This window comes from Indicator indicator, chromosome 29 (assembly GCF_027791375.1).
Source record: "Indicator indicator isolate 239-I01 chromosome 29, UM_Iind_1.1, whole genome shotgun sequence".
In the NCBI taxonomy this organism is placed as follows: Eukaryota; Metazoa; Chordata; class Aves; order Piciformes; family Indicatoridae; genus Indicator; species Indicator indicator.
In genome coordinates this window covers 9,768,255-9,776,899 of record NC_072038.1, presented here as the reverse complement: position 1 = coordinate 9,776,899, position 8,645 = coordinate 9,768,255, and the positions used below count along the sequence as shown (strand labels likewise).

The 8,645-nt window shown below is 54.3% G+C and overlaps 1 protein-coding gene across 1 annotated transcript; it reads right to left on the bottom strand.

Annotated features, from left to right (window-relative positions):
• Positions 1-404: 404 nt before the first annotated feature.
• On the bottom strand, positions 405-7,513 carry SLC16A6 (solute carrier family 16 member 6). The gene is made up of 6 exons (XM_054394085.1): positions 7,497-7,513; positions 4,979-5,220; positions 3,955-4,098; positions 3,067-3,195; positions 1,256-2,083; positions 405-661 (listed from the first exon to the last, which is right to left on the bottom strand). The coding sequence occupies exons 2-6, from the start codon at positions 5,211-5,213 to the stop codon at positions 405-407; spliced, it is 1,593 nt and encodes a 530-aa protein (XP_054250060.1). The 5' UTR covers positions 5,214-5,220; positions 7,497-7,513.
• Between the last annotated feature and the right edge of the window lie 1,132 nt (positions 7,514-8,645).

The window sequence follows — 8,645 nt, the reverse complement described above, 5'->3', positions numbered from 1 at the left end:
TATCATCAGTTTATTGGCTGGGTGGAATTTGTGGCAGGGGATGGGTGAGGACAGTCAGAGGCTGAGCTGCTTCTGCTGCTGGGTGTTGTCAGTTCCTCTTCTGGGATCAGTTGAGCCTTTACCTATGGTTGTTATCAGGATAGCAGGAGTGTGCATCACATCTTCATGCTAGGCAGATGTTATTCTTGTGTGGCTATCTGTATTTTCTATGGAGCTTTCCATTGTTGGTTTAAAAAAAAAAGTTTTCTAGTAATAATAATTAAAAAAAAAGTTGTTGGCAGCTGTTCACATTTAAAATTTCACATTCCCTTCAGAATGCTGGTTTTAAAACGTGGAGCAGAGCTGATGTTTCCTGCAGCCTTATGCTGACTGTGGTAGGTGGTGGAGGAGGAGCAGCAGGCTTTTTATGGGGCACTGTCAGAGGCTTTTCCTGAATTTTCTGCTTTCCCAATATCCATTTCAATAAAATCATCTGGCAAGTCTGGTACTGCCACAGCCACTGCTGTGCTCTCCTCTGTGCCCTGCTGCTGCTGCTGCCGCTGCTGGCACAGCCCAACCTTGCAGGGTCTCACCAGGGACAGGAACACAGCACCCAGGACCGTGCCAGCAGCACAGGAGTAGAAGGCTGAGCTGTATTTCTGTGTTGTATCCACTAAGACACCTACAGAAAACACATTCACAGCCATTAGCCACAAAGGATTCCCCCTTCTCCCTTGTCTGTCCCTCCAGAGGATCTCTAATCCAGGTCCCACTGCATCATTTTATCTGCAGTCAGAAGACGCTCAATGGCAAACAGAAGTTAAGCCTTTAAGTAAAACATTCCAGGGGTACACATTTGTTGTCTCCAGGTAAGTCAGAAGCCTTTGGGCACTGCAGGGACACTAAGCCCAAGATGCATCAAGCATCTGTTTTTTGTGCTGGAGACTTCAGCTCTCTGCAGTGCGTGGCAGAAACACGCAGTGGAAGCGATCTGCTCCTGCCGCTCGCCAGAGCCTGAAGTGATGCCAGTTTTGGGTTTCTAACAGGATCAGGGTAACACTGCAGCGTTTTCCTGCACTCCAAGGTTCCTCAGTGGAGGCTGCCTCATCTGTGGGACTCTGCAGAGCTGCAATGCAGCAGGCTTCTGCCTCCGAGAGCTTCCTCGTACTAGTTGCAGGGCTTTTGGGGCACCATTAGCACTTTCTAGAGATCAGCACCAACAGCTGCCAAACACACCCCCAAAAAAATTAAAATCAACCCAAAGACAAAAGGTTACCTGCAAGGGGTGGTCCTGCCAAGCCAGCTATGCTTTGAATGAAGACATAGACTCCAGCTGCAGAAGACATCTTCTCAATGCCAACCACATCATCTTCTGCCAGGAGGGGGATGTGTGTGCCCGCTACCGTTCCCAGCATGAACCCAAAGAATATGCTACATGTCATCAAGCCCCAGAACTCAGAGGCAAAAGGGAAGGCAAACAGCGCTACAGACAGCAGAACGACGCAGATGAGCTCGATGTAGATCTTGCGGATGGGTTTCTTGTTGAGCACCCAACCAGCCGAGACCCTTCCGAAGACCTCCGCGATCGCCATGGCTGACAGGATGTAGGCAGAGTGGTCTTTGCTGATGCCGAGGCTGAGGCTCAAGGGAATGATGTAAAGGGAAGGAGCAAAGAAGCCCAGGGTAGCAAACAGGCCAAAGAATGCATAACAGATAAAACTAGAGTCTTTCATCACAGAGAAGTCCAGGAGTTTGGTTTTTGGTTCTGGAGGGGTGCTGTCAGTTTCAACAAACATCTGTACGTGTTCCTTTGGTTCTTCACTTTTCGGCTCTGCTTTGGTTTTTCCAGGCACATTGCTGGGTGAGGTAGTTATTTCTACTCCTGAGTCTATGGACTCTATTGAGGTGCGTGTTTGCTCGTTTTCAAGCATGTACTTTGTCTCCGTGGGCTCTTCCCGAGGCTGAGCTTTCACTGCTTCCTCCTCTTGCTCCCTGATGATGATGGGTCGCAGGAGCGAGCCGCAGATGACAATGCTCAGCTGCAACATCCCGACAGAAAGGAGGCTATACCTCCAGCCAATCTTCTCCTTCAGAGCAGTAATTGCTGAGGGAAGAGGGCAGAAGGAGAAAAAAGTAACTAAAAAAAGCCTGTAGCTACACCAAGGAGCTGTTTGAATTTACAGCTAGGGAAGAAAAACTGGAGCCTCATCACTGGAAGGTCTCAAACACCTTAACTCTTGCAGAGGCCCCTTCTGGTCCATCCTGCCCAGGGCCTCTGGCACCCACATTCGTGCCACCAGCTGCAGCAGACAAGCTAAAAGTTGCATTTCACATCTAGCTAGCAGAAGCTAACCTCTAGGCAGCCACTTTCGAGGTCCCAGTGAATTTGGGATGCACAAGAACAAAAAAGGGGCATTATTTTTAGTGAGTAAGAACATACTCAACTCTGAAGTTTCCTCTCTCAGCTGATCCCACCCTGAAACCAGCCACTAGAGGAAGTCTCTTAGCTCTACTCAAAGGTGCATGTCACTGCTTAAAGACAAACCTTCATCTGCAATCAGAGCAGCTTTGCAACAGGTAATAGCTGAAAGCAAGTGTGCAGAGCAGAAGACCACCTGAACTGCGAAGCACAGGTGGTGACAGAGTAGTGACAGGGCCATGCAGCCTGGGGACAAGTCCCCAGGAGGTTGGAGGAGGCTGTGCTGAGCACAAGCTCACTAACCTTTAGGAGCAGTTGTGTTTTAAATAGCTGAAGTTTCTCAGTCTTATTTTTAGCTTCCCAAATCTATATAGGGAACCCGTTGGGCTGCGTATCAGCGAGGCACGTCCTGCTCTGGCAGGAGATGCTGGGGAGAGCTCAGGCATCAGACCAGCCTCTGGGACTATGTGTAACCCTGCCTGCAGGGCACAAGTGCCACAAGCATGTGAGCAACCACCCATGGGCTTCAAGCAGCTCATGTGAAGGAGGTCTATGAGCACCAACTGGGTATTGATGGCCTTTGGCTCCCTTTTGCTTGGGAGAAGGGGTTGGAGCAGTGTTGTGCTTCAGGCATGTAGTGATGAGCTCAGAACATCTGGGCACTGTACCTGGTGCAAAGGAGAAGACAGCAAAACATTCCCCTGTAGATGCCACTGCTGTGACCAGCGATCGTCTTTTGTCAAAATACTGTGACAGAATGGTGACAGTCGGGAGGAAAGAGAGGCAGTACCCAAGGCCTGTGAATAAATGCCAAAAATTGCCATAACAACAAGGAAAGGAGAGGGAAACACCGCTGCAAGAACACGTTAAATCAGCTTTCCCAGTGGTGAGATTACAGTAGCATTTTGGCCAACTCAGCAAGTCACCCTGGAAAAAAAAAATCATTGGGGAAACCAAAATGTTATTTTCGTTGATTGGAAGGGAGGAAAAAAAAAATACCACAAAAAACAAACCACAACCTCAAAAAACCCAAAACAAAACAAAACCCCAACAAACCAAGAGACCCAACCTCCCAAACCTGCCTTCTGTTCCCCAACAGACAGCAGGGTCCACTTTGAGGACCTCATCTGCTTAAAGGGTTTGAGCCTGCAGCAGTTTCTCCTCTAAGCAAAGCAAGCTCCCAGCCATGGACATGAGCAGGACACCCAGGCCAGACTGGAGAGAGGGAAAACCAACAGAAAAAAAAAAAAAGTGGGAGAAGTTAGAGGATTCAACCCTGTGAGCAGCTTTCATTGGCCCAGCATTCCCAGAAGCAATCAGTTTAGCTGCACTTGGTCTGCAGGACCAAGTCTTGAGGTGGTCCTCAGGGTGAGGCAGGCCAGGAAGCCAAGCCTTGAGCCCAGGTCATCACCTCTGGCAGGAGGGTGAGAGGTCAGCTCAGAAGGGGCAGCAGCATTTCTCAAGCACTCCCCATGCCACAAGGAGGATAAAAAGCTCTGGCCAGAACCACACTTGCAGGAGGTGAGGTGTTCAGCAGGTAGAGGAATGGAACTCACCAGAGATGAGGCCGATGGTGACGTACATGTCCACAACATTGCGGGCAAAGGAGGCGATGACCATGCCGGTGCTGATCAGCACCCCTCCGGCCATCACCACCAAGCGGTGACCAAAGCGATTGCTGAGAACTGTTGACAGAGGAGCTGGATGGGCAGGAGAGGAAGAAACTTGTGGTCAACACCCAACTCAGCAAATTCACCAGCTACCACCTGCTTCAGAGCCTCTTCTCTACCCCTACCATGGTCCCTGTGACATGCCACCTCCCCAGCCAGCTGGCCTCATGCAGCAGAGCCATCCTTGGAGCGCTGCACAACTCTGAACATTTAGGATGTGCTAAAAAAAGTCAGAGGAGGCTAGGACAGGCAAGAGGCAGCTGAAGGCAACAGCCACAGACCCCAGTGGATCTTGGTGAGGATCAAGTTCCTTCCGATCCTTCTCATTAGTTAGGTTTCAAAACTCATTTTCACCTCTTGCTGATGAGAGCTGAACAGCCAGGCCAGGCTCAGCAACATGGACCATGTCCCTGGACCACATAGGAGGACATGAGCTGGGGCTCAGAGGGACTGCTGGGCTGAGAGAAGATATTTCTTGGCACTTGAGGAGCACACAGCCCATAGGCTTTATGGCTGTCATTTTTAACAGAGCCATTAAAGACACTAAAATCACAGGCACCAGGTCCTCACATGCTGAGTCAGCAGCATGACTTTTACAAAGGCTTCTTGTGATAGGATGAGCGGCAATGGATTGAAGCTTCAGGAGGGCAGATTCAGACTGCAGATTAGGAAGAAATTCTTTACTCTAAGGGGGCTGAGACACTGGAACAGGCTGCCCAGAGAGGCTGTGGATGCCCCCTCCCAAGGCCAGGTTGGATGGGGAGTTGAGCAACCTGGGCTGGTGGGAAGTGTCCCTGCCTGTGGCAGGGGGGATTGGAACCCGATGATCTTTGAAGTCCCTTCCAACCCAAACCATTCCATTGATCTAAGACTGTCCCTTGTGCCCATGCCAAAGCCCCACACCTCTTACCTGTGAAGGTCTGCACAAACACACATATGGATACTATCCAGGAGATCCTGCTGTTGGTTTCATCAAAGCTTTCCATCAGATCGTTGAAGAAGACCCCAAACGATTTTAAAATGCCATACGTTAGAGCTTCCACAAAGAAGAAAGCAAAAGCAACTGCCCAGCCCCATCCTCCATCAGGCACTTCAGTATAAACGTTGGGAGCGCCGCACAGCATCTTTCCAGCTTTGACAGTCATTTTGGATCTGCAAAACAGGGTGGCAGAAGGAGCTGGGCGTCAGTCGAGGGTGATCCTTGATGGAAGAGGCAGGGCCTGGCAGCTCTCACATCCACCAGCCACTGCCAGCCCGTCCGTCCCTCTGCTGCTGAGGGATCGAAGGCAGGAGTTGGGCTGAAGTTTCTCCTTTTATCAGCCTGTGGGGCTGGGTTCTGCTGGTGCCCTTTGAGCCCTAGACCAGAATCTCTCTGCTCAGCACCCAGGCAAAATGTTCCCATCAGCAAAACCCATCACCCGGGAGCTGGCATCTGAATTTCAGTGTGTGGGGGTGGATGGATGCAGTTCACGAAAGATCCACCGTGGGACCCAGCATGGGCTGGTGGAGCTGCAGGAACCCTCACCCAGGAGCACTCATCATTCCCCCCACCCCATGCCTGGCCAGGGCCACCTCAGTGCCACCCATCTGCTGCAGGGTTGGTCAGGCACACCTCACCATCATACCTTGCAGTGTCCTAAACCTACCAGAAACTCAGGGTGAGGGGAACTCCTCAGGAACCTGCCCCTGCCCCAGAATGGCTGCTCCAAGCCCCCAAATTCCACCACACTGCAGCCTAGCAACACGGGGGAGTCACACCCCAGAAGCCACCAGCTTCCTGTGCTGCTCCTGTCCTCAGGGTCACTGCCACCCCTCAGGGCAGGAGACTGCTGCCAGGGGGCTGGAGGGGGTAATCATGTAAGACAGTGGGAGAGGGGTGTGTGGTCAGTGGGAGAGGGGTGTGTGGTGTTTCCTCAGCCCTGCTCCATGTCACTCATAGGGGGGGGTGTGGATGTGCAGGGGCAATTTTTGTCCTGTTCCTGGCCACACCTGAACAGGATAGGGGAAAACAGTCCCAGGGTCTGTCCCCAGCACCCACCCCGGGAGCCAACAGTGGGATGCCCGTGGGCAGCCCCCCCGGGTGCCGCTGTCTCCCGGTCCCTGGGTGCCCCACGCGTGGTGTGTCCCAGGCACAGCATGAACCTGCGGCTCTGCAGGCGACGCGTTTCCTCCCCGGCAGCCAGCCGGCATTTCCCTCCTCCATTTTCTACTCCAGACCATCGGCACCGACTTTCTCGGCAAGAACAACCCAGAACGGCCCCGGCAAAGGCTTCCCATCCCACCGACGAACTTCTCGCCGAGCGCCAGGCGAGTCCATGGCGTTCCCGGTGCCACCGGCACCAGCGCCCACCCGGGGGCGGCCCCACGGGAGCCTGTCTGGCGTGGGTGCTGCAGGGGCCCACCCAAGAGGTGTTATAAGCGGGGCAGGGGGGTTGGCGGTGTCTTAGCACCCCACTGACCCCCTCCCCTCCATGACGCTGCATGGTGGGGCAAGGCTGGTGCGCGGCTCCCGGGGGGGCTCTACCGAGGGATGGAGCGAGGCGTGGGCTCCAGCATCGCCCCGGGAATGCCCGGAGCTAGGCGAGGGGTAGGGAGCAGGACCACCGGTGGGGGATGTCCAGGTGGGGGCTAAGCCTTTGCCTAAAGTTTGTAGGAAGTGGTTGGATAAGCCCCCCCAAGGGAGAGGCGGAGGGGCTGCACTGAATTCCTGTGTCACTGCACAAGGCATGGAGTGGTGGTGGAGGGGAGAAGGATTAGATTAGGAGGAAGCACGTTAGTTAGAAACAGAAATAACCCCCCCAAAAAACCCAAAACAACAAAAAACCCCAAATCGTAACCCCTGGCGTACATTCTGTACCTTTTTAAAAAAATAAAAGAAATTATGATGGGGAGGAAAGAAAAAAAAAATTGGAAATTAAAATGCCAGAGCTGCGGAGCCCAGCGTGCCCCCCCTCTCCTCCTTTTTTTTTTCCCCTGCATCACTTTCCCAACATTTCAGACCTGATTTCTGCATCGCCACCGCCGCACCGGCTCCGGGGCCGCCAGCTAAAAATAAAAAGATGCGGGGAAAAAAAAAAAAAAAAAAAGGAAAGGCGTGGGGGGGATAACGACCAAAATGCAGGAAAAATTTAAAATAATAAAAAATAATAAATAGGAAACAAAGCCTCCCACTTTCCCTCCCCCGGAGTCCCCGCTCCGGAGCCCACTCACCGGGCGGCGCTGGGTGCTGGTGGCTGCGGGGCTTAAGGGCTGCCCATGGCCGGGGCAAAGCGGGTGGGCAACCGGGCGGGCGACCCACCGAAGCGGGCAACCGACCCGGGGCGGCGGCAAGAGGTGGGCGGCCCCACTGCCCGCCGGCCCCTGGCCGCTGCTGCTCCCGCTGCCCGCGGCGGCGGCTGCTCTGCGCTCGCTCCCAGCCCTTTATATACCGGCTGGAGCCGGTCTCCGCCGGCGGCTCCGCAGCGCCATGTGCGCGCCCGGGCCCGGCTCGCCCCAGCGCCGGCGCCGGCACCGCGTGTGAGGGGAGGGGCGGTGCTGCCGGTTACCCCCCGCATCAGTCCACCCCAAACCCCTCTAACCGCCCTACTCCTCCCAACATACCCCGGGCCCGGGCCGGCACCTGCTGGAGCGAGCTGGGCTAATGCCCCCCAGAATCAAGACTAAACCCCCGAAAGCCCAAAACCCCTCCGGGTGTGGGGGGAGGCCGGGGCTAGAGCGGCGCCGGGAGCAGCAGGTCTCTGCCGGTTCGGCCCAGCCTGAGCGCTGCGTGGACGGCGCTGGGGGCTGGGGGTCGCCGGGCAGAGCAACGGCAGCAGAAACGCACCCGGTGCAAAGAAGTGGGGAAGTGCCCTCGCAGCACCCCTTATTAAGGGTTTCATAGAATTACAAAGGTTGGGTTGGAAGGGGCCTTAAAGGTCATCTAGTTCCAAGCCCCCAGCCATGGGCAGGGACACCTCCCTCTAGACCAGGTTGCTCAAAACTAAACCAGGTTGCTCAAGGCTCCATCCAGCCTGGTCTTAAATGCTTCCAGGTTTGCGGTCTCCCCCCCAGGACTTGGGGTCCTTCCACCACTTTCACACCCCCCCAACCCCCCCCAACTCCCCCCCCTATTGCATCACTTCTGGCCCCTTTGGTGCACCTTTGGTGCAGAGGTTTTGAGGTTTTGAGCCCTTGGTTTGCAGGAAGACCTTGATCTCCTCATGAGAAAGGGATGAGCTGGTTCAGTTTGGGATGTGAGGAAAGGGCTTCCCCACATCCTTGAGACCCTTTGGGCAGCGAGGCCAGGATCTGGCCACCTGCCTCCCTCCTGGTCTTGCAGCAGCAGGATGCAGTGCTGGGTTCAGGCTTGCAGCCTGAGTTGGCAGCCACCATTCCATCTGGGACTGGAGCAGCTGGGATGGGGCTGAGCACACACCAAGGTCCCAGACACCATTGCTGAGGATTCCATCATGTGCTGGTCCCCTCCATGCTCCAGCACTCTGAGTGAGTGACACATGTTGCATTTTTAGGGAAAAATGTCTGCTTTATGTTGGGAATTCCAAAAGCAGCAATTTGTGAGTCAAACTGGACGACTCACC

Bases quoted from the DNA above. Each gene is read 5' to 3' on its own strand.
- SLC16A6 (XM_054394085.1), bottom strand. From the start codon at position 5,213: ATGACTGTCAAAGCTGGAAAGATGCTGTGCGGCGCTCCCAACGTTTAT. The intron at 4,099-4,978 runs GTAAGAGGTGTG...CTGCCCATCCAG, and splicing joins GTTTGTGCAGACCTTCACAG to CTCCTCTGTCAACAGTTCTC. The intron at 2,084-3,066 runs GTACAGTGCCCA...CTCTTCCCTCAG, and splicing joins TGTCTTCTCCTTTGCACCAG to CAATTACTGCTCTGAAGGAG.